Raw genomic sequence first — 26,738 nt, 5'->3', positions numbered from 1 at the left:
GTGTAAATTAGGCCTTGGGGCCTTCACATAGGTGCTGTGGCCTGTACATTGTAAATCAGTGATTTATTTGGTTGGAGCTGTGTGTAGGCAGGCTATATTACGCCATGGGGATGCAGCAGCTGTACAAACACAGATGCAGGTTCTAATTTGGCAGTCATGTGGATGTACTGTAGGTGCACAGCCCCAAACGAGACAATCTATATAAATCCTTCAGTCCCTTTCTCTGCAGCCACAGCTGCCCTGGACAACGGATGAACAGAAAGGGCTCTGTACAGAGGCTCCTGTTCATTCATAAACTGAAGCATAGCAAACAGAGTGTACCATGTATCACTTATGAATGAATACAAAGAGTGATTGGTAGCTTAGCTATGAATAAGCACCTGCCATAACGGGGTGAAACATGTTGGTGGTTTTATCTTTGCTGTATGGATTTATTACAAGAAAGAAATAGTTTCATTGGCGTGCAGCCATCCAGACTTTTCTGTTTTTGTTCTTGCATATGGTTGTATATTGAGCCGCACACACACCTGTAGAGGGGAGAGATCATTGGAAACAGACACTTGGAGCAGGTTCTCTTTGTTCCAAAGAGCGATTGGTACTGATCACACACTGTGCTCATTCAGGAAAGGAAAGTGACATATTTACTGCCCCTTCCCCATTCTCCATCCTGAAACATCCCCCTGTGTGCCAGCAGCAGCTGCCAGCAGGAGGGAAGCTGGCAGTGTTCTGTGGGGGGCAATTACTGGAACCCATGCCCTGTACGGCTCCCTCCAACTGGCTTTCAGCTGCTGCAGAGAGAGAAGGAGAAGTCAAGCCACTTCTTTCCAGTAAAGGTATTTTACTTACGCTGTACATCGTAAATATGAGAAAGTAGATCAATGTGCATAAAATACATTCCCACAGCCATCACAACAACACAATTATAACTCACCGTCTTTTTCATCTTTTCCACAAAGCTGCTCTCCCTGGAAGTGGTTGCCCTATAGAAAAAAAAAAAAAAAGCACAATTTTACCACTTTTGTTACATAACAAAGAAAGGTTTATAGTCTTGTGTACAGCAAATCAGTAAATGCAGAATTTACTACATTGTAAAATACATGAATGCCAACCTGTATTAGCTGAATGCTTTGTAAATACATGTGATTGGATCCCCAATCAACATGAGAGATTTGTTACACGTACTTCTATAGCACTGTCAATTTGTGCAGCTATTTACATATATATTTTATACATTCACATCAGTCCCTGCCCTCAAGGAACTTACAATCTAAGGTCCCCAACTCACATTCATACGTACACGTACTAGAGCCAACCTAAACAGGAGCCAATTAACCTACCAGTTTGGGAGGAAACCCACACAGACACAGGGAGAACATGCAAACTCTATGCAGGTAGTGTCATGGTTGGGATAATAGACAATGTCATAATTGCACACTGGACCTTCTGCATGAAAACAGCTACCTTCACAACAAGTGGAAAACAAGATCACTACAATATAATAGGAAGAGTGTTAAAATGAAGGTAACCTCCCTTTAATTCCAACCATCATTTAAAAGCTGATTTCCAGCATTTTGCTTTTAAAAATGCATGCATTAAAAGTACATGTTTCCAAGTGAAACCATCAAAAACAGACAGAATTTTTGTGCAGTCTAGGACTCTGGCAGCCAAAACAGAAAACAATTGAACATAAACCTACTGTACATCCAAATCATAGATTTGTCCATTTATCTTTATGTCATTAAAGGGGTTGTAAAGGCAGGTTTTTTTTTATTTTAATACATCCTATGCATTAAGATAAAACGCCTTCTGTGTTCAGCAGCCCCCCTATCACTTATCGGTGGTCCCTCTCTGTCCAGCGATGTCCACTAATGCCTCAGCTGTCTATGATTCTCCCTTCTGATTGACAGCAGCCAATGGCGCCGCTGCTGTGTCTCAGCCAAAGTCAGCTAGCCAATCAAGGGTGAGAGGGAGTGGAGCCAGGGCACCGTGTCTGAATAAACACAGGGAGCTGTGACTCAGCTCGGGTGCCCCCATAGCAAGCTGCTTACTGTGGGGGCACTGAAAAGGAGGGAGGGGCTAGGATTACAGAAGAGGGACCCAAGAAGAGGAGGATCTGGGCTGCTATTTGCAAAATCACTGCAACAGAACAGGCAAGTATAAAAAAAAAAAAATATATTCCCCTATAAAAATAACAAACAACACACACACACACACACGAGACTTCACAAATCACTTTAAGGAACCCCACCCACCCCAACAAAATTTTAGAATGAATGATACACATCAAGTTCAAACTGTATGTCAGCGATGGAATCAGGACATAGAATACAGAATACCCTTTGCATATGGGAACTTCCTCACCGAGTTCTAAGATTAAACTTAGACTAGGTTCACATCTATGCATCTGATGCATTTTTGATGCCAGTTTTCTATAAAGTTATGGGTATTTTCATACAGGTTTTTTAAGAATTTTTAAGTTAGTCTTTTTGGGATGTATTAATATTGCTAGAAGAAGGTGTCTGTTGTTATGCAGGAAACACACCAAAAGCACGCATGTATAATTCCATTGAAATCTATGGAGCCAAAAACACACCATGCTGTGTGTTAAAAAAATTCCCTGCACTCCAAAAAAAAAAAAAAAATGGTGGAAACTGCATAGATATGAACGTGAACCATAGGAACTAATGTTAAATGGACTGTAGTGCATTTCTGCAAACGCACTGATAAAATACATAGGCTTGAAACTAGCCAAAGGTAAGGTATTATTTTGGTATAAAAAAAAATTAATAAAAAAACAAAAAACAAGCGCACAACACCACCTCTTGATTTTTTATAAAAAGAAGGTAATGCTTAGGGCAAAAACATTTGGCAAAAGTTGTCAACAGAGAATTGGATAGAAACCCACGTGTATTTTATGTTAAAGAAACACAAAAACAAAAAAAACAAAAAAACAAAACAAAAAAAAGCAAACACACAACACAGCAAATGTTTGTATATTCCTCATAGCATCTTTAAGTAGATCTGCAGAGAGTTGCGGAGAGCATGTAGAGAAGGAGCCCGATGCACGTCACAACCTCTTGTTTATCATATTGCTACTATAACATAAGGATAGGTACTGCGACTATTGTGGCATTTCTGCTCCCAATTTCTAATAAAACATATTTAAAGAAACAATTCAAGACCGACTGCGGACTGCGAATACACACACACACACACACACACACACACACAATGTCCACTTTACTGAATTACAAAAAGGTATACATTTACAGTAGCCCAAGAAAAGACTGCATTTAATTCAGCTTGGACACGGCACTAATAGACTGAGCATGTCTGTTCTGCACTCCCCTAGAGAGAGAGGAAACATGAAACTTGTGTTCTCACGAGCAGAAAGTTCAAACAGGACTGGAAACAAAACCAGGAAAGTCTGGCTCCGTCCAACTTTCTCAGCTACATCAATCTGCACAAATCACTCTACAGAGACCCATGGGCCCCGACCACAACAAATTGCACTAACAGACAGGTCATATCGCCAAACTCACCCAACTGCTTTGACATTCTCTTGCGGAACTGAGCTGAAGCATCCCATCTTCTCACAGTGCTACTTTATGAGTCCTCTGAGTTTAGACAGCACTGGGTTTATGAATACCCCACAGACAAATTCCCAGTGAAGGTCCAAATGTCTTTTCATTCTCCAGCCATAGTCACATATGCAGTGTTGATGATGATCAGACTGCTACAAACAGTTAACACTGCTGCAGTCATTTAGGTAACCAATTCTTAAAGCTTTTTTTTTTTTTTTTAACAAAGCATCCCTCTGGAAAGAGACTTTAGAAGCCGCTTAAGCAGCACAAGGGAAAAAAGTAAAGAAAAAAAAAAAACACAAAAGAATCCTTCACATCTGGCAAGAATGAAAAAATAATGGGAAGGGAGAATGAAAGATCCCAAGATCCACTGCTTCTTAGCTCCCTCTCCTCCCCTCCTCCTTTCTTCCTCTTCTTGCTCTTTATCTGTGTAGAATAAGTAAGCCCACACTCCCCTTCCTTCCGCCACCATCAGGTTTCCCAGGAAACTGTGCATCACAGACGGGATCCCCTTCTAGCCTCCCACTCATATACTCATTTACTAGTTTTTACCCTTAAACGTCATCTCACTAGATGACACATCTGGCCTAGAATTATTACAATTGCACTAAAAAGACATGTTCTAAAAAGGTTACTTACTAGGAATGCAAAAACATTGCATCCGTTCCAAATGTTTACATATTTCTCTACTAGAGGTTTCTTAGCTGCTCAGCTTAGCAAGTCATTTTGGTTGTAGGGAATCCTCTTTTAGCAGCAGCTGCCTATTACAAATGGAACTGCTTACAGTTAAAGCAGAACTCCAGACAAACTGCTACATACATATACAGTAGGTGTCCCATTATATCTACTGAATGATAAGTAATGTCTTGGGAGTCACATACCTTAGTCACACAATACAGCCATGCTGATACCATTTATTGTTTCCTCTTTCAGCACACTGTCACAAGCCTGCTAACTAGACAACGAATCAATAAAGGATTCACATTCTTAACTACACCATGTGGATGAGGAACAGAATTTTCCGCTACAGTTAAAGTGGAGTTCCAGGCTAAATTGAAACTAGGTCTTAATCATTTCGGGCAATTTCCCTTACTTTGGGTTTCCCTTACTTGCAATTCCAGTGCCTACACCCAGGCGGATGGACGAATCGGCTTCAGGGGGACAACATCATGGTATCCCTGAACAGGTAAGTGTCCTTATATTAAAAAGGTCAGCAGCTACAGTATTGGTGTTGAGGCCAATAAGGTACAAAATCAGAAACAGGCAGCATGTACCAGTACAGGCCACCTATCCACAGTAAATTGTGAGCGTTCCTTAAAGTGGTTGTATACCCTTTTTTGTATTTTTTCCTACAGACAAGCCTATAATAAGGCTTACCTGTAGGTAAAATATCTCCTAAACCTGTACCATTTAGGAGATAATCACTCTGCATGCAGCCGCTGACATCAGCGGCGCATGCACTGTGAAGGGCCAGCAGATGCTGCCGCACCTGGCCAGAAAAAAAGTTTCCTGCGCGCATGTGCGAAAGTGATGGCATCGCAGCACCGGCCACTCACAGCGCCGGAGCCACGAACCCGGAAGACATGCATAGGGGAAATGTCAGCTCCCTCGTCAGTGACTGGGATCAGCTGCCGACGCCTCGTTCTAAGGTAAGCATTTCATAATGAGCCAGTATGTGGTGCATACTAGCTCATTATTCCTTTTGCCTTACAGTTTTGAAAAAGAAAATATTGTGTCGGTATACAACTGCTTTAAGTGGTTAATTCATTTTTCCAAACTCAAAACCAACTTCCCCATTCATCCATGTCTCCATGCTTTATATTGCTGAGAACTCACTTTAACCCCCCCCAGCATTTCTGCCCATGGCCTACTTGAGTAGGGCAGATCCATGTTGCTTTTGCTTCCTGGAATCCATCTGGCCTTAGCAGGAGGGTATGTGCCAATTATATGCACTAGTGCTAAGTGACATCATTCATTCCAAATGGCTCCCCAATGCACCTTGCCAAATGATGCATGTTACAATGCTTAACCACAAACATTGTAACCGCAGCTTAATATGGTGCATAGGGTGAGGCCCTCTTTTGGCTTAAATACCCCATCTTAAAAATTATTAGTGCATAGTACAGGGCTGCAGCAGATTCATGGAAATTGACCAACCTGCTTCCTTATATACATAGAAGATCAGGATGTAAAATTTGATCTTTTCCATACACATACCTGGGAAGGAGCCAAGAGCATCAGGAACCATCTGAAGGTCTTGGGTATATTGCAAATCAAAAAGGTCTGTAGTATTCAAGTGAGCCCATTGAAGATTTCTAGTGCCAAAAATGTAACATCTCCTAAATGAACATATATACTGGTATGTAAAAAATTCCCTGCCAAGGCCAACAAAGTGTTTTCTGTAAAAGGTGCTCCTCCAAATTCTTGTTTTAAATAAAATTAAGATCACTATAAAGCTACAATTTGGCCTTTACTTTTCTAGGATAATACATTTTCTCAATGAACTTCTGGCAGTAAAACTCATACAGGTGTTTGATTCTTGACAGAGTTCCATTAATGTAAAAAAGTGATATGCTGTTGGGCAGGGGTAGGCAAGAGAGGTAGAGATATACTTAAACTTGTGAGATCTAAGATGTTTTGTTTTTTAAGAAAATAGCAAGCAAGGCCTAATTAAATAGTGAGGTGAAATTATAAAATCTAATAAAACAAATGTCACTATAAAAAAAAAAAAAAAAAAAAAAAAAAAAAAAAAACTTAGCCTACCCTAAAGCGGAGTTCCAACCAAAAGTGGAACTTCCGCCCATTTGTCTCTTCTCCCCCTCCAGTGCCACATTTGGGAGTCTGCGCCACAGCCCAGGACCTCATCGCAGGGCTCCCTCCCTCCCCCTTCCCGTATTGCCATGTCTCCTCCTTCCCGTGTTTTTGGGTAGACCTCCACTTTAATCGTAGGGCAGTGAATGCTGTCAGATTTTTTTTTTTTTACCAGCCCTGTTGGGGGGGGGGGGGGGCTTTGCTGAGGTCTCACTTTTAGGACAGAGAAAGGAGATTAAGGAAATGTTCCTTAATCTCTAGCTCTGCAGCCTCTGGTATACAAAATGAATGAACGGGAGTGGCTCTCTAAAGAGCTTCCTGTTCATTCACAGACCGAAGCATAGTAAACAATGTTTACTATGCTTTAGTTATGATTGTTGGTACTGCTCATTCAGAAAAGGAAGGGGCCAGTAAATTTCAATTTTTACCATCCCCTTCCCTGGCTCTCCATCCTGAAAAAAAATCCCCTGCAGCAGCCGATGGGATAGGATGGGAAGCCGGGGGAACAAGGGGAGCACACAGGGGGATCCGAGCAGCAAAAGGAAGGGGAACCCTGACATGAGGGGTGGCATTTACCGTAACCGATCTCCTGTATTTTCCTCCTGCAGCAGCTGAATGTTGGCAGGAGGGAGAGGAGAAGAAGCAGCCACAGGAGAAAAATACAATGGATCAGTTCAGTAAATGATGGCCCTGCTCCTGTCCAGGTTTGCGGGAGTCGGGTAGGAAAGGATGTAATCTACCGGTCACCTGCCCATGGTCGACAGGTTGCCAACCACTGCTGTTACCCTGCTTTAAAGGCAAAAGGTAAATTTACCTTTTGTCTTTAACCACTTAAGCCCCAAACCATTTGGCTAGCCAAAGACCAGACCACTTTTTGCAATTCGGCACTGAAATGTTTTCACTGACAATTGCGAGGTCGTGCGATGTGGCTCCCAAACAAAATTGATGTCCTTTTTTCCCCACAAATAGAGCTTTATTTTGATGGTATTTGATCACCTCTGCGGTTTTTATTTTTTGCGCTATAAACAAAAAAAAAGGAGCGACAATTTTGAAAAAAAAAAGCATTATTTTTAACTTTTTGCTATAATAAATATCCCAAACAAATATATATAAAAAAAAATGTTTCCCCCTCATATGTTTACATATTCTTCTACATATTTTTGGTTAAAAAAAAAAAAAAAAAAAAAAAAAAAAATCGCAATAAGCGTATATTGATTGGTTTGCCCAAAACTTATAGCGTCTACAAAATAGGGGATAGTTTTATGGCATTTTTTATAAATTTTTATTTTTTTTACTATTAATGGCGGCGATCAGCGATTTTTATTGTGACTGCGACATTATGGCGGACACAGACAATTTTAACCCATTTTTGGGGCCATTGGTATTAATACAGCGATCAGTGCAATTAAAATTGCATTGATTACTGTAAAAATGTCACTGGCAGTGAAGGGGATAACACTAGGGGGCAGTGAAGGGGTTAATATGTATCCTAGGGAGTGTTATAACTGAAGGGGGGAGGGGACTGTGCAGGCAAACCAACAGATCACTGTTCATACTCTGTATGAACAGACGATCTGTCAGTTCACTGCTCAGAGAACTGGAAACTTGTTTACACACAGCGCTCCCGGTTTTCCGTGTGCCCCCCCACCCACCCAGTAGCCGTTTATGCTAGCGACATAGCACAACGGCGATTCACGCAGCCAGGCCAGCAACTGTGGCGGCTGGTCGGCATGCGCTTAAAGCACAATTGTGACTAAAACATCACAGCAGTATATCTGCAGTGTGGATCCCAAAACAAAGTGTCTGTGACTACTAGTTTCATGGAATTTTAAGTTACATTTTGTGATGTCACTATTGTGCTGCTCATGGTTTTCATTGTCAAAAATAAAGCGGTGCCTGAAAACATGGCAGTACAAGGAAGCTTCCTGCTTCCGATTCATCCAATCTGTGAATCAAACTGCAGAGACAGCAGAGGTACCACAGACAATGGTGATTGATCATTTTCCTTTATTGGGAAAAGCTTCCTCATTTCAGGCCTTGAGACCCAATCAGTTAAAAAATAAAATAAATAAATAATAATAATAATAACTGGTCAATACGTCACCATGTATAGGAAATCATCTAGCTGCCATTTCTTTTTCATACATCATGGGACACAGAGTCAGGCTAATATTCATTACCTGCTGGGTTGTACTCCATCATTAGGTGAATGGACACTGGTAGACCAAAGGTCTTCAGACAGGAAGTGATCCCCTATACAACTCCTCCCATACAGGAAGTACTTTCGTTTTTTACCAGTGTCTGCAAGGTGGATGGCACAGTTTGTTTGAGCTCTCTGAACTCCAGGTTTCTAGTCCCACAAACGGTTTCACAAATGAATTGAGGGATTGATCGATCGGATCCATTTGACACAGGCTTTTTTGTTTAGATAAAATGGTACCCGAGCCTCCCAAAGAAGACTCAAGATCCTGCAAGGTTTTGCCTATAACATAGCCTCTGGGCGCTGGTCCCTGCAGAGTGGAAATCCTGGGCACTACAGCACTAAGGCATTTCCTGCAGGGTGCTGTACAGGTCCAAGGGAGTGGACCCTAAACATGAAAAAATACCCAGTCCTTGAAGGTCCAAGTCACAGGAACCCCCCGTGAAGGCTGAAGATTGGGCCCTTGGCTTTTAAGTGGCCCTGCGCCTGAACAGGTAAGTGAAACCCCTTTATTTTATTATTGTGGGGTGTCCCAGTGATTGTAACAACCAGTCAAGCTAGCTAAAGGCTGGACACCTATGACCATACACGGGAGTTCTGGGCTAGCTGCGGGAGTTTGCAAAGTGTCCTTTTATGCTTGCGTCTGGCTGTTTACCTTTACAATGGCGCAACTACTGTGCGTCATTTTGCCTTGGTTCGCCATGGAGCACGTGCTTTCGCAAGTGCGGCGCTGGGCTCAGTAGTTTAGTGACCATGGCACACGTGGATTCGCCGCAGCCTTTATCTGGGCACACGAAGAATTGCGCTGTACATGAATACAGTCACGCCCACTCACCGGGACCGCACATGCACGCATAGAACGCTCCGGCACACACCCAGCGTATTTAAGCTGTGTATGCCAAGCATGTGGTGCTTCCAGAAGGCAGTTCTACTTACTTGGGTCACGCGAGTTAACAGGTGTTGCTTGCCGGGCTAAAGGTGCTTAGCAGGATTGTTGCATAGGGGCTTGGTGTGCCTTATGATAGGGTCTCCCTTTTGAGGCATTTTAACTACACCCAAGTACTCTTTGTTTGCGGCATTGAATGTCTTCCAAAAAAGGAGTGGGACCAACACCACAGGGAAGGGCACACCTATGTCATCAGTAGTTTCCGATGAACCTAGTTGCATCCCTGGTGTTGTATCCCCTGAATGCCCGGGAGCCTCTGGTCTATCGGAGCTGCTGCGCCTATCTGGTATGGGTAGCAGGAAGCATGACAGATCCCCCCTCCCCGGAGTCTCCTGATCTGGAGCAGGAATGGGTTGAGGATGGGGGGGGGCTTAAAGCTCAGGATTCGGTGGAGTGCCCAGCAGATCAGTCTGCTTCCGAGCAATCTGGACAAGAAGATATCCACTCGATGTCTGCCTCTCAGTCGCAGAGGTTTTTGATCCTGACTGGTCAAAATGGTTCGTTCTGCCTTTAAGTTGCCTCTTGCAAAAGGTGACTGAGCCCCCCTGGTCCTTTTTGGGATCTGAGACCTTTTCAGGCCGCACAGACTTTACCGCTACACACCCTGTTGGACAAAGGTTGTATGCCGATTGGGAACATCCTGACAGGACTTTTTTGCCTCCTAAAAAGGTTTTCCCTTTTATATCCCATGGATGAAAAGTTTGTTAAAAAAAAATGGAGCATGCCAGCTGTAGATGTAGCAGTCTCTTCCTTAAACAAGAACACAAGAACACAGCTTGTCCAGTAGATAATGTACAGGGCTTGAAAGACCCTGTTGACAATAAATTGGAGTCATTATTAAAGGCTTCCTTTTCTTTGGCCAGTTCAGCTATTCAGCCAACTGCTGCAGCAATTTGTATTTGCCAGTCTGTAAAGGATCAAGTCAAATGGCTGGATAGGCCGAACCAGATCTGCCTGAAAGCAAGACGGATATTCCGCGAACGCTGCGTTTTGCTGTTTATGCTTTCATAGATTCAATACAGCAGATTTCTCGTCTAGCTCACTTGTCTGTACATAACCACAGACTTTTATGGCTTAAGAACTGGTAAGCCAAGCTTCCTTGTAAAAAGTTTTTGGCATGTTTCATGGGGAATGTTTATTTGGTGATCACTTGGACAAATATATCCAAAAGATTTCCAGAGGGAAGATATCTCTACTTCCTGTGAAGAAAAGCACCAAAAGTCCCTCATGTAAAAACCCAAGGACTGCTTCCTCAAATGTCTCATCGTCAGGACAGTTCCACCGCCAACAGGGTGCTAGGGCCAGGGGCAAGCCGCAAGGCCAGGGTCAGAAAAGGCCATGGGTCCAAAATGCTTCTAAACCCAGCACCAAGCCCCTTTTGAGAGGACACTCCCACTCCATCGGGTGGGGGGGGAGGCTGCTGCACTTTGCAGACATTTGAAAAACAATTCAGGACGAGTGGGTCACCTCAATTATATATCGTGGTTACAAGCTGGAGTTACAGGGTGTGCCCTCTCAGAGGTTTCTAAGATTCAACATTCCCTCAGATCCTCCAAAAAGAAACGTATTGCTTCAGGCACTACATATGGTGCATCCGGTATCTGAAAGGGGCACAGGGTTTTATTAAAACCGGTTTACGGTTCAGAAACCAAAAAACAGGGACACCAGGAATATTTTGGACCTAAGGTCCCTGAACAAAGATCTATTGATACAATCCTTTTGGAATGTAATTTTCAGTTTGTGGCTCTACCCTTCGGACTTGCTACAGCTCCCCGGGTGTTCACAAAGGTCCCAGAACCAGTATTGGGTCTTTTAAGGGCCCAAGGGATCCTGGTGCTTGGGTATCTGGACAACCTCCTGCTCAGAGATCACTCAGTACAGGCTCTAGAACAGAGCAGACTATACACAGTGAGGTATTTGAAAAGCTTAGGCTGGATCATAAATACTGAAAAGTCAGCCTTGAGACCAGCTCAAAGTCTAAAATATTTAGGTCTGATTCTAAACACAGTCCAAGCAAGAGTATTCTTGCCACCTGTAAGGATCTGTGCCCTGAAGGATTAGGTGCATCAGATAAGGGGCATCAGACAACCCTCCAGTCACGCAAGCTAGCCTTCCTTATGGCTATCACTTTGGCTAGAAGGGTTTCGGAGTTGGCGGCCCTTTCATGCAGGGAACCGTACTTGATCCTTCACCATGACAGTCATGTTACGACCTGTTCCATCCTTTTTTGCCAAAGGTGGTGTCTGCCTTTCATTTAAATCAGGACATTTTGCCTTCTTTTTTCTCTCAGCCTCGTTCAGCGGAAGAGAGATGACTGCATTCTTTGAATGTTGTCCAGGCAGTCAAGTTTTATCTGTCTAGATCTGCGGAGATCCGAGGATCAGACGTTTTTTGTTTTACCGAAAGGACCCAAGAAGGGGCAGGCAGCTTCCAAAGCTTCCATTGCCAATTGGTCATTTAGGCCTACGGTCTGAAACCTAAAGCTCCTATCTTTAGGGTGAGAGCTCATTCTACCAGGGGTGTAGGAACCTCCTGGGCTTTTCGCCATCAGGTATCTGTGGCTCAGATTTGTAAGGCTGTTACCTGGTCTTCAGTGTACACGTTCACAAAATTTTATCAACTGGATGTTTGAGCAGCAGAGGATTCGGCCGCAGTGTACTGCGGGCTGCCATACAAGTTCTAATGGCTATTGTTTGGCACGGTGTCTCCCTCCCCTCAAGGCTATTGCTCTGGGACGTCCCAGCAGGTAATGAATATTAGCCTGACTATGTCCCATTAAGTATGAAAAAGAAAAATAGGATTTTTATGTCATACTCACCTGTAAAATCATTTTAAGTACATCATGGGAAACAAAGATTCCTCCCCTCCTTTTTGAGTACTTCCTGTATTGGAGGGGTTATATAGGGGATCACTTCCTGTCTGTAGACCTTTGGTCTACCAGTGTCCATTCGCCCAATTGTAGGTGAACTCAGGAATGAAAACTCAGATTTGATATGATTAATGTGTATACATTTTAGATAAAGCCAACATAAAAGATTTAGCAAATAATTGTTGCTTTCCAAGGAGAGAGGGAGGGAGAGAGTGAGAAAGGGAGAAATGAAGGCAAACAGCATTTGATGTACGCTCTTTAGAAAATAGAAACTGCCCCAAAGTCATAAACATTTCCTTAATGCTACAAACTGTCCTGCAGCATAAAGTAATAATGACAATATTAGTAATGGGGTATAAAAATACTCTCAACCACTTAGTCATTGGTCTGAGATGAGGTAAATCCAAACTTTTTTGGTTATTAATGGCAATAAATCTGTGCATTTCTACTCAGTAAAAATTTGTCTTGTCAGCATTTTTTTTTCTAACTCATATGAGATAAATTTTAATGATGATTACAGAGCTAAAATGGGCCTATGCAACTGATCAATGTATTTTGGGTCACAAAAGGTGTTTTGACATATACCTGCAAACAAATTAGATCATAGCACTAAACCACAGCATGTTCTTGCAAACCAAAGAACAATATGTCCTGAACCAATTCATATAGTGGTGTTAGTTTTACTGAAAATCTCTCAGAATCATGCCTATTTTATGCAATTTATAGATCATATAAGACGGAATATAAAATAAGCCACAGTTGCACAGTTCACAAGGTAAGCTTCAAGCAGTCAATGTGTAGAAAGTTCTGCATATGATTTGGACCATTTCTTTTGGCAAGTGATTTGACAGATCTATCCTACTGTTCCTCCAACATTTGGCCACAAAGCACAGGAATATAAGATGTGCTTATAAAGCTTGGTAAGCACTGTAGTCCCAGTTTGTCACTGCAAAAACCTATTTCTTATAAGCAAGAGAGCGTATGCAACTATGACTTTCAAAAAAGGAGATTTATCTTTAAATCTTCCAGTGCAAAAACGGTTTTCCAATGCATTGCCATTTAAAAAAAAACTGGGGGAACACCCCCCTTCCAAACACCCAAAACCAAAAGGCTTGATTTAAAGGAGAGAAGATAGGGAAACCGTGAACAAAACTGCAAATTGCACCTGGATTCTTAACCATAGATCTTGGGTTTGCCACATCACATAAAACGAGTTTACTTTTCTTTGTCTACTTTGTGGACTCTTCTCTCCTCACTACCCTCATATATTTTCCTTCTGCACTATTCCTTGAACTAAGCCTTCTTTCTTTTCCCACACCCCCGTTTTTTTTTTCCCTCTCTCTCGGTTCCCAACACCGAGTAGCACAAGGCGCAACTTTTAGATGTGTGGCGTTTGCAGCATTCAGGGGAAAGAGATTATACTTTATGGAGAGGGAGGGGGGGGGGGGCAGGAGTATATACCCATATAGATTTTTTTCTGATACCCCATTGTCAACTACACAGTGTAAAAGATACCTATAGGTAACAGAATCGGACCATGCCCCTATAGTTTTGACTTCTGTGCTTTCAGAAGTGCGCTCTTCCAGGCACCAAAGTATGAATTAAATGAGTTTTCTCCAGAATCTGGAGGAGATTTTAGAGAAGGTGACCAGGGAATTGCAGTATTACTTCCAAACGACCAACTGGGCTGCGATCCAGGCATTCTTTGGGAAGCACATAAGGCGGCGATCAGGGGAGTGCTCATCAAACATGGGGCACGTATTAAACAATGGACGGAGAAACTTGAGTTCCTTCTAACTGAAATACACACCCTTGAGTCCCGGATCCCACTCTGGAGATCTCATGGTGCTCTGCAGGCAAGTAACAGACTTGCTGTGATATAAAGCCAAGGCAGAATTACAGATATGCCGCCGGATATGTTTTGAAACGGGAGATAAGTGTGGAAAAGTATTAGCCAAGTCAGTGGGAGACCAAAATCTTCAACTTGTATCCCCGTTAGGTAAAAAAGTGACATTACACAAATGAATCTCCGGCGAATTTAGGGACTTTTACTCTTCCTCATATAATCTGCTAGATCAATCTCCTTCAGGGGATCAACTTGCCGATTATATCATCTCCTCCAAACTCCCCAACAACATAAGAGATGAGTTAGAGAGCCCCAAAACCCTAGGAGGTTCAACAAGTAATTGGCTAATCCAAACCGGGTAAAAGCTCCAGGCCCGGATGGCTTCACCCTACAGTATTACAAGCTCCTCCCAATATTGGGACCCCACATATTGAAATTGTTTAAACACGCTTGGGTCAGACACCTCCTTCCCTCTGGACACCTTAAAAGCTCACATTTCCATTATCCCTAAGGAAGGAAAAGATCCCACATCATGCAGCAGCTACAGACCCATTTCACTGTTGAATATGAACTTAAAACTTTTCACTAAAATTCTGGCCACGCAACTTGCGAATCATCTGCAAACGTTGAAGAGAATTTTGTCAACTGCATAAACTGTTCAAGTCCACATCCTCGGTACATAGAATGAACAGAAAATGTCCTCAAATAAAGTTATTTTAACGGACCGGAAACAGTAAATGTATAAAAAGTTCACAACTCATTGATAAAATATACAGACAATATATGTAAAAAGATGGATCACATAGCATACACATGGTGTATAAAACAACATCAAATTGAACCAATTTAACACCTAGAGATCAACTGTCCAATGTGGGACAGAAGAAATCCAATGTGTTTCAACAGACATAATGAAGGTCTTCTTCAGGGTCAATAGGTTATAGGATTCCAGATTTTGTAAGGTTAATCCTGTGTGCTGGTAATGCAACAAATGGAAATGATGGCTCAAGAGTGGAAAGACCCGAGATAAACCATCGAAAATGTTCCAGCAAGCAAGGAAGGAAGGAAGGAAGGAACCACCAGAGAGCCCCAGTCTCAGATCAGAGTCACCCCAACGGGGAGTGACTTGGAAGACCAGGCGTCTCCCCTGGATCACAAAGAAAGTGGCATTCTTCACAAAAAGCTAGCAATTTGGAATGGTCAGAGATTTAATCCATATAAAAACACCCAGCTGCCAGGCACAATAAAAAAATAAAGGAACCTAAATAGGACCTTAGTTGTAAGAAGGTATATTGCAAGAAGCTGTGGTAGTCAACCGTATCTTGTAATATAGTAATGCCAAGGTGCGGCTGAATTCATTGCAACTAGGGAAGTTCAGGACAACACCATAAAAGGTATTAAACGTAATACACACAGCTAAAGTGAACCATACCCAAAGTGTGTTTCTAAAGACCAATTCGGCAAAAAACCATTTGACCATGTGAACTGGCGCTTTATGTTTGCAGTACTGCGTCACATTGGCCTAGGCGACAATATGATTCACTGGATTGCCAGCATCTATTCTACCCCTTTGGCTCAGGTGAAAGCTAAAGGAGTCCTCTCTCACCCTTTTTCTATCACTAAAGGGACCAGGCAGGGGTGCCCCCTGTCCCCTCTCCTTTTTGCGCTCTCTAGAACCTTTTGGTGTAAAATCCATCTAAACCCAGATATCATGAGATTGACTGTGTGGAACTCACAACATAAAATATTGGCTTATGTTGACAATATACTCTTTTCCCTCACCAATCCAGTGGTATCCCTCCCTAACCTCCTTCATGAATTTAAAATATAAGGCCAAATCTCCAATCTGAAAATCAATTTGGCAAGTCAGAAGCCATGGGAGTAGAGATCTCCCAGCCCCCTCTCCAGACCCTGAAGTCGAACTTGTGCAATCTACCAAAATATCTCTCTCAAGCTCTACCAATTGTGATACCCTCACTTTTCTTTAAACGAGTCCACTCCCTTTTTCTCCCGTTCATAAGGTCACATAAATGTCCTCGTATTCTCTGATGCCAACTATAACTTCCCAAACAGTTAGACCCCATACACACTATTAGATTGTTTGCAGATTTTTGTCTTCAGATTTACCAAAACCATGTAGTACAAGTGACTGCCTGATTGCATACAAATTTAAACTCTTCAGGTTTAACCTCATATTATATGGTTTTGGTAAATCTGAAGACAAAAATCTGCAGAAAATCTTATAATGTGTATGGGGGGCTTTAGGGGGCCGTGCTGTACCTGACGTGATGAAATACTATCAGGCTACCCTTCTCGGTAGATTGTTTGTATAGGGACGGTGCCAATCAAACTTTGGATGCAAATCGAGCAAGCACAAATAGATCTTTCACTGTGGGGAAGCCTCTTGGTGCCACCAGGAACTGCCAGGTGCGTTAAAACTACACCCCTTGATAGGACCCACCCGATGTACATGCTCACAACTTTTCTCACAAACTTCTCTATCCACGCAAGTTTCTCCCCTATTCCTAGTATTGGGGAACCCTCAATTTCTGCCAGGTTTCCAAGATCGGCAACTCCGGAACTTACTTCAATCCGGTCATCACCAAGCATCTCACTTTCTGTCGGATGGCAGTTGGCCTTCCATTGTATCCTTAATTACTGCTACAGGTCCCTTCTGCCTTACCTTCTGAACCACATTGCAGTTGCACCACTTCCTACTATCTCTACCACACTCCAGAGACTTTGGTCGCAGGTTGACCACTTTTGAAGAATACTGCTCTGAGGGGGGAACCCTACCAAGGGTCCTCTCCAAAACCTACAACTTAACGATTTCTCCTATTGAACAACCAGAGCTACCCTGTCTGAGGCACAGATTTACGGCACACTTTTTCAATAAAGCAAAAACTTAACATTATAAAGGTTAACTCTTAAAGTAGAGTTCCGGCGAAAAAATAAAATAAAAAAAAAAGTCAGCAGCTACAAATACTGCAACTGCCGACTTTTAAAATAAGGACGCTTACCTGTCCAGGGAGCCCGCTATTTCCTCACCTGACGCATCACTCAGCTCCGGTTGCGGCTTCACAGCCTGGTTCCTACTGCTCATGCGTGAGTCGCGCTGCATATTCTGGACTGGTCCCTGCTGTTTTCTGGGACATGGTTTGGACATGGTTTGGACATGGCGTAGATCGCTACGGATTCTGCAGCCATCTTTTGCTGGAAGTGTGCAACATGTGACACCGGGGGGGGGGGGACCGAATAAGCAGACGTTCCATTTTTGGGTGGAACTCTGGTTTCCTGGGTTTTCATGGAAATGGATGACTTAAAGCAATTACAAAATCCTGGACTTTGAAATCCCTGATGACCCAGCCTTCTTCTTGTTGCATGTATCGTCCATCCCAGAAAAAAAAAAAATCTATAAAAAGTCCATAATACGTCACCTGTTAAATGCTGCCAAATCTTGTATACCCTTGAATTGGAAAAACCCACATTCTCCTACTATCGGTTGTTGGATTCAAAAGGTGGGAGAGACTAACAAAAAAAATTGAAGATTTGATAATATTGGCACAACAAAACAGGAAAAATATTCCAGAGAATCTGACAAAGGGAAAGCCCTAGTGGGCCCATAACTGGTCCAAAGGAAGTTACCACCTACATACAGTCTTTTAGGAGGTGCGATAGCATTATTTTAGCTCCCCAATCCCTCTCCTGGCCTCCCCCCCCTACCCCCCTTCTCCTTTGCTGTAATTCTTCTCAACTCTGTCTCAATATCACTTGGCACAGAAAATAGAGAAAAGGTAGTTCTATATCCCATTTCATAGGGCTGCTTTTTATACATATCCAAGTGACGATATAAGAGTATTATATATGGTGGTGTTATTAGTAAGGTTTCATTGCTGTGTTATTTTCGTAAGACTGACTGACTGACTGACTGACTGACTGACTGACTATCAGTTTGACTGACTTACATATGTACCTTTTCAGTCTTTGTGATCATTTACACAACGTAGATGCAAAATTTTGGATCTGCCTTTTCCTGTTTCTTATAAAAGAAAAAAAAAAAATACATGAGTTCTCTTTTGTTAGACAGTTATTCTATTCTGCTCAAAAGTTCACATCTGAGCCTTCCCTGATGGGCCTCCTTACCCAGAAGGAATCCCTTAAACAAACATATTGCTGTAGTTTTTCTCAGCTGGAAAGCCAACAGCAGATCTTCAAACATGTGTCTCTGTAATACAAGTATGCTGGTGGTTATATAAAAAAAAAAAAAAAATAATCTCAATTATGCTTATGCAACAACCATTTCTTAAAAACTGTGCAGACATGCCTATTATATATTATATGTGCAAAGCTTTACTAAAACTCTCAAAGATACTTGTAGCTAAAAGTTAAAAGGTGGGGATGGCTTTTCACCACTAAGACTATGTTACACTCATATTTAGGGTGCAATAAGCAACACAGTGCCAAGGGGGAACGCCCTAAAATGCCACACACTCCCACAGAGACTGTTAGATTTGAATTTGATATGGCTGTGCAATGCCCAGCCTGCACAGTCATGTCATTCATTCATAGAGATTCCGAATGAATTAACTACCCATCTGTCTCCATGACAGACAGACTCCTAGTTCTCAATGGTACACAAGTGTGGTGATCACAGCACTCACAGTAAATCGACACTTCTTCCAGCTCTCCAACTGAAAAATCTGAACTTTGGTTCAGATGAGGAGCTGGAGTAAGGCCTAGTACACATGAGAAGACTATTGGACGAGTGATCGTCCGTTTTCTTTTGCATGCTTGGTCTCCATATCGAAAACGAATAGGTTACTAAAGTGTGAAAATTCCTCTACAACAGAACAACAATTTGGAAGTGATATAATGTATTTTTAATTTTTTTTTTTTTTAAAACGCCAAAAATCATACGCTTCATTTTGCGTTTGTCCCTTTGGATAGTTTCGGACAAAAGCTGTGTACTAACCATCAAATTATTGCACAAATCGCTTCGAAAACTGTATTTTTTGGATGATAATTCTGATTGTGTACACTAGACTGAAGCTGTAAAAACCTGAAATTGCACCAGCACAGCAAAAACCTTGTTAGTAATGCTTTGCAGGCTCATTTGCAAAATTAATAACTGCATATTTTTTCCTGCAAATATACAGTATGAGCATTTGTTATTTTTTACAAAAAGGTGTAGTTAGCTTTAAAACCCCTGCCACCCTATCTTCAAGTTCCTAAATAACCATAACAGTATTCAATACATAGACTTGTAGTAGCTTACATCCTTAAAGTAGAAGTTCACCCCAACACTAAAATCTGTAAATCTATAGGCATTCATGATCAAAGACTAACCTATCGAGCACTGTAAAGAAGAAATCGGTATACATAGCTTATTTGAAGCTGGTCTGGTCCTACGCTGAGCTGCCAGCGGTGGCTTTGCTGTGAAGGCAGGTGCAGAGGAGGCACAGTTCAGTCAGCATGTCCATCCAGAGAGCCAGTGGCTGTGCGATATGCTCTGACATCGCTTTGCTTGTGAGTACCCATCAATGTTGTTATTAATAAATCAGTTTTACCTGTACATCACTATGTGATTTGCTTGCTTATTTCTGACTTGGTGTTAATGTTGCTGAGGCAAGTTTATGTAAAGCAATCCAGTGGTTGTGTGAGGCATGTCATTCTAAAGTTTGACAGGTTTAAGGCACATTCAACTGAGAGCTTGAGCCAGGCATCCATTCATCCAGACAGGATCCATCATTCCAAAACCTCTTATGATATGGGGTCTAAATGTTTGGCAAGCTGCTTTATTTATATAAAGGTGGCCGGGTGCATATTTAGTGTGAAGAGTTGCTGCAGGGGATCATTTTAGGATGAAGAGCTGGGGAAGGGGCTGGTAAATATGTAATTTACCGACCCCTTCCTTTTCTGAATGAAGACAGTGAGTAATCAGTACCGATTGGCTGCATCTCTTGGCATGAAGGTAAAAAAACCCTGACACTGCTGGTGCTTGCTGCTGGGACCCACTGACCTACACATACTCTCAGATGTGGAAGTTACAAGTCCTACTTTGTTTTTGCTGGCCGACCATATACTGAGTGGAGTAGTTACTCCCATTAGTGGGAGTTCTTGCAACCATTGGGGGTCTGTCCAGCCCTTGCCTTTCCTCACCTTGGCTTACCATCTCTGCCACATATCCTTAGATTCGCACCGCAAGCCAACACCTTTACAGGCATTTTCCACACTGCCGTCCCCCTCTGTGTAATGAACAGCTCAGCCATAGCTCAGAGAAGGAGGATGGCTGCCACCCTTCAGAAGGGACTGAGTGTACCGGCTCTGTCTTTGTTTTTCCTTCCTCTGAGTACACTTTGAGTACATCATTCAAGTACAGTAACAAACCTGTGAGATGCCTAGGGTGTGCTTCCAGTTAAAAGGTCTGGTCCCCTGTGGTCATCATTGCAAGCTAAAGGCCGTGGCTGAGCTACTGCTATTGGTGCAGCTCTTCTATTTTTCTAAGGTAAAAAACCCACTGCGGTCAATAAAATCTTATGACAAGGGAGTGGGGCAAAAAACAGCAGTCAGTGTCTATGGATGCAGGCAGCAAGCCCACACGAGTAACCCCCCCCCCCTTCCCCAAGCAAGCTTGCTGAGGGAAAGGGGGATAGCTTGGAAGGGGCAGGAGGATTCCAGAAGAGGAGGATTGGGGCTGCTCTGTGCAAAACCATTACACAGGGCAGGCAAGTATAACATGTTTGTTATTTAAAAAAAAATAAAAGTTTAGAATCACTTTAACACTTTGTTTGCAATCCTTTATTTAAGCTGCCTATGGAAGCTATCCATATGTAGATGAGGACAGAAGCAGAGTGCTGTCTCTAGACCTGGAGATTGCCATCATCGGATTGCAATTTAGAAACTGCATACAGATTTCCACATGTGACTACATTTCCACCACTCTGCAACATGTATCTATTGGCCAGTGGCACAATCTGAAATAGTTTACAATACATTTGAATACAATTTTAGGTTTTCATTTTGCATTAAAAAAATGCATCTCAGTGTGACAAGGACTAGTAGTGTCAGCATGATGAACAGAATCATCACCTTTTATATTTAGTCTATAGATGAAAGAAAGCACCAGCTGGTCCATGATTTGTATAAATTACTGATTAACAGCTAGGTGACAAGGCAGGTTTCATGATGACCCGTCTTTTACTCCCATTGTGATAGGTTACAATACCTTACCTATCTTGCAGCTTGTTACTTCAAGCTAGCCTATACCTAGCTGGCACAGGGAGTGGGTCTTAATGTAGAGCCCATACCACCGCCATCATTTAAGCCAAAGCATCTGCCTGTATTCAGAACTGCAATGCATTTGTAAGAAAACGGCAGCATTCCAGTTGGCAAAAAAAACTTCATCACCTTTAAAAAAGTTGCATTAGCAAACATTACATACCATGCAAAATGCATGCCTGTTGTGGTGTGTAAAAATGTAAATTCAGTTTAATTGTGGGTGTTGAGACAAGTGCCAAGGGTGAATGTAGAGAATTTTGTAGAGGATTTTTAAAAACACACCACTTTATAAACATAAAAACAACAGAAAAGGTATGCTAAATAGTAAGCAGTAACAGTAACATAAGCAGTCCTATATAAATCATGTGAAGAGCCCCAACTGGTTTTAGTGAAGCATGTCAAAGTTCTAATGTGTCATAGAGTTTTAATTGAAACTGTATTTTACCACTGAAGGCGGGACCTGCACTTGCACATTGCTGGTTGTGTGGGGGTTAATTTAGGTTTGGGGGGGGGGGGCAAGAAAACATTAATATTTCCCTTTTTACTAAGGGGTTATGTTCTGTAATGGTGGTGTTAGACATCATGGGTTATTAATTTTGGACCGATTTAAAGCTGAATTCCAGGAATTTAGCTACTTTGTAAAAACTGCCGGCATACCACGAGTTAAAACGGAGTTCCACCTAAAAGTGGAACCTCCGCTTATCTGCTCCCCCCCAGTGCTAGTGGGGGCATGGGTACCTGTTTTTGACAGGTACCATTCCCCACTTCCTGCAGACAGTGCCGTGGCGCCATCCCTCTGAAGTTCGGCCCCCATCCTTGTTCCTCTGTCGCCGGGCCAGTTAGAAAGTGCAGCACACTTCGCACATTCGCAGTGAGGATCCATCTGTGAAGCCGAAAGGCTTCACTGCCTGTTTCCCTTACATCGAATAGTGGTGGCAGCACCCGACAGCCAATCCGAAAATCGGCTGGGGTGCAGACATCGCAGGCTCCCTGGACAGGTAATTGTTCATATAATAAAAGTTAGCAGCTACAGTATTTATTTATTTTAATTTTTTTGTCAGTTCCTTCAAGAGCAAAACTGCTACGTCCGCTTCTCCCCTCCTTCCTTCTGCCCATTTACAGAAGCCTTTGTATTATGCAAACTCATTCACAAAATACGAAGGCTTCTGTGGATGGGCAGCAGAGAGTGGAGCTGCTGTATGTGCTTCTCTCCACTCAGAGCTGAAGTATGTCCTTCGGAAGTGCATAAAACCTGTCAGGTATAAAGCCCCATACACACGGGCCGAAAGCTGGGCGACAGCGGCACATTCAAAACTGGCCAATATTCGGTCTGTGTGTATGGCAGCCAGTTTGACAGAAGCCTTCTGTCAGAAGAGCATGCTGGAAAACCAGCGGCCGACTGGCTCCCAATCGGCACTCTCAGCCACTGACAGAGCGCTGATCGGAGTGTTCTGGCAGGGGGGGTCGCCCCCCTGTCAGAACAAAAACAGCTCAGGGGGGGAGATTGCTGTACTAAGGTCGGATCATTAGTACAGTGTACTCATAGTGTGTACCAGGCTTTATTAATGGAGATAAGTCCTGGAGGTGACATGCACACTGTTCTTCATTCTTTTCATTGTTCTGAGACTTACCAGAATCCTCCTCCTTTCCTATATACTGTCACCGAGGAGTCTTGCCACCCCTGCTCTGATAACATAGTACAGTATACATATTCATGGAAATAGATCTGACAGAAGCTTGTCTTAATATTTTGTATGCTGCAGTATAATTACTGAAAAACATTTTCTATTCATACTGTAATTTACTTGATTTTTATTTTATTTTTTTAAACCATAAAAAAAAAAAAAAAAAAAAAAGGAAAGAAGAGGTTTTACTAAACATTTAGCAACTTTGTAAAATCAAGCTTCATGTATGAGTTTTTCAACCTTTGAGGACACCTAGAGGATATGTTTAGTTATCACCACAGTGGTGAGATTTTCATTGTTTCAGTTACATCTCAAGACCTACTAATCTTAAACACATTTTTACTAAAAGGTAATGACTATTTAAGGGCTGTGTTATCAGTGGATGTGTGGAAGGTGATTTACATAGCGAAGGAGCAGTAAATCAAAGCAGTTTTATACCATAATGTGCCAATATGCATCACATACTAGCATCTTATTAAAGAATTTCCTTATAATGAAGCCCTTGAGTCACCACTGACAGGGCTTCCAGCTTCCCCTAGTCTTCCTTTTGGGTTTATGGGCTCTGGCCATTTAAATGGTCGAGTAAAAATGACATCACGTACACACATGTCTGTGGGAGTCAGGGCCGCAGCATAGAGCTCTAAAGGGACGGCATCAGCATGCCACCCCTTTAGAGCGCATCCGCTGGTGATGTCACCAGCAGCAGAAACAGTGAATATCTTATAAATGGTGCATGTTTAGGAGATCTTTGTACCTGCAGGTAAGCTTTATTAGAAGCTTTCCTGTAGGTACAAGTGTCCAAGCGGTGTTTACTATCACTTTAACAGGAGAACTGATGCTTGATAACAAATGTAAGTTAAATATGATGAAAACAAAATTCCTATAGGGTAGATAAAATAAAATGAACAGCCGGAACGTCCAGTAAGAGTCCGTTATTAGGGGTTATATCTCAGTTGGTAAATACTTGAGAGTTAAACCACCTGACAAAATCTATCTCGGTCGAGCTTGTTCAACACGGCAATATCCTGTGTTTATGCAGCATTTCTAAAGCCTCATACCATTCTTCAATACCTACCATACTACAATGGGCACCACACAGTGCGGTTCACACAGAAGCAGTAGCATAGTTTTGCATTGTGTCGTGTTAAAAATTAAGCAGCATGTCGCTTTCATGGTTTCAACAGTAATGATCTGCAACCGCACCTTAACAGTGTCTATAGAATTTATGGTGCATTAGTAAAGCATTTATAAAGTGTTACCTTGGCATTGGGGGATAGGCAGTAGAGACTAGTGATGGGTGAACGGTTCAGCCTGAGCATAAGTTCGGACTGAATTTTTCGCTGTTCGGACGTTCAACAAACAGCCGAACAAACTGGTCGTTGACTATTTTTTCGCCCCCCCGAACAGACCACAATGCACTGCGGCACTGAACAGTGCATTGCAAGCCCTGATTGGCTGAAGCAGTGAAAGCTTCAGCCAATCAGGGCACAGAGAACTGTCAGTCATGATTGGACACTGTCATCATGACTTTATCCAATCATGGCCCGCGGTCATCTAAAGTTCAGCATTTATAACCTCCTCTATATTTATACATTATTAAATAATTATTGTTTTGCTATTTAACAATAGTATTGATAAGACCACTACTATATAATAATAACAATTATATTATCGATAAAAACATATGGAAATCAAATGTGAATAATATGAAAATACATTGGCTAATATGAGATTCTACAACAATTCCCGCCCCACAGTATAAAAGTATTCTTTCAATGGCAGCCATTTTCAGTGTGATATTGGCATGGAGAGAGATAGAATAGGGCTCTGTTCAGTGCTATTATTTAGTTAGTGTGATATACTGTGCTATTTTGCTTCAATTGTCAGTGTAGAATATTAGTTTAATGTCAGTCTAGGGATAGTGTGAGTGTATTGAGGAGGACCATCATTCAGCTTTGTATAGTATGCAGCTAGAGTAGTTCATATAGTTTCAGTGTAGTGTAATGAGACCGTGTCAGTAATCTTTACATTAGTGTACAGCTAGAGTAGGGACAGTTCAGATAGCGTCAGTGTAGTGGCGATTGAACAGTCTATTTGATTACATTATTGCCAGTTTAACGCCATTTATTTCTGTGTGCGTTACTGCCAGTTTAACGCCATATAGTTCTCTGCGTCACTGTAAGTTTGGCGTTCTATATTGCAGTATATTATAGTGTATCCTTGGAGTGTTTCTGTCTGTGTAGTGTGAGTACTCAAATTAAAGCGCACCAAAACATTGATTAAAGTGCATCTACGTACAGATTTCATCTTCTTTACATTTGCTTATAAAGCACCGCCCCATCCCTCCCAATAATGTCTGGGAGGACAACAAGGAGAGGCAGACATTCCCTTGCCACTGTAAGGGGGCCAGCAACAAAGGAGTCCACAGGCAAAGGTGGACGTGGTGGTCAGTCCTCAGACAAGGCATCATTTCCTCTGTTTAGCGAGTTTGCCCATGCTATCCAGCCACAGCATGCAGAGGAGGTGGTGGGCTGGCTTGTTAAACCTTCCTCATCCTCTGTTACGCAAGCAGAGACAAGTGTGCAGTCCCCTGCAGTTGCCAGAGTAGCTAAACCTGCCTCCTTGTCCACATCTATTCCTGCCATAGCTCCAACATCAGACATTGAGGAGTCAGCTGAGTTATTTGATCATAGCGTCAGCCACTTGCTCCTTGATGATGCCCAGCCATTACTGGATGCAGATGTTGGTGTTGAGGATGGCAGGAACATTAGCCTAGAGAGAGGGAGGAACACTGGTAGACAAATTGGCATTCATGTTCCCCAAGCCACAGCGTATTATGATGGAAGATGATGTCACTGATGCGACTTGGGTGCCAGATAGAGCAGAGGAGGAAACTGAAGGTGAGGCAGCACAACCCCAAGGAGGCCGACATCAAGAAAGAGTAGAGAGCAGCCACCCTATTCCATCACATTCTGCGGCTTTTGTCTCCCTTCCCATTCCCCAAAGCTCAGCTGTCTGGGGCTTTCAGCACATCTGCAGCAGATCGCACTGTTGCTATCTGCAAAATGTGTCTCAGGCACATCAAACGTGGCAAAAACACCAACCATAAGCATGTCGTTGCAATTTTTTTGCCTTCATCAAGAGCACCTCTATAGGGTTACAGTGGAAAGGTGCCCCCAACACCCAAAGAGTCATTTTTCTACACCTGTTTGACAGGTGCATGTCATTGCAATTTTTAACAGCAAGGCTAATTCTTGCTTTCATCAAGAGTACCTTTATTTTTACACACCCGTTACTGCTATACAAAGTCAAAGCGACACCAGAATGTATCCAAAAAATTTCTAATCTTGTTCCCAGTGCACTACATTGTGGCCTCATCATACACAGTGGTTCCCCAGCTGTTGCTGAGCAAAATAAAAGGCAGCTTGCAAGGAAAATGTTTTGCTTTATAAATGCAATTATTGCTGCAGCAGGCAGATTCTAGACATGGTACAGATCTGCCACTTTACAGGTAGACTA

At 42.4% G+C, this 26,738-nt stretch overlaps 1 protein-coding gene across 4 annotated transcripts in view; it reads right to left on the bottom strand.

The window, feature by feature from the left end:
• Positions 1-26,738, bottom strand: part of POR (cytochrome p450 oxidoreductase) — a 203,311-nt gene that overhangs the window by 52,464 nt on the left and 124,109 nt on the right. For 3 of the 4 annotated variants that reach the window (XM_077482182.1, XM_077482183.1, XM_077482181.1), the window contains exon 3: positions 932-980. In XM_077482182.1, coding sequence (XP_077338308.1) covers positions 932-980 — 49 coding nt within the window. Of the gene's footprint in view, positions 1-931; positions 981-3,542; positions 3,792-26,738 lie in introns of those variants that run through there. The other variant, XM_077482184.1, reaches the window with a different exon arrangement.

The sequence above is a fragment of the Lithobates pipiens genome, unplaced genomic scaffold (genome assembly GCF_037356315.1).
Source record: "Lithobates pipiens isolate NorthernLeopardFrog02 unplaced genomic scaffold, aLitPip1_a1.2 Scaffold_16, whole genome shotgun sequence".
Classification (NCBI taxonomy): Eukaryota; Metazoa; Chordata; class Amphibia; order Anura; family Ranidae; genus Lithobates; species Lithobates pipiens.
This window is presented reverse-complemented; position numbering and strand designations above follow the sequence as displayed.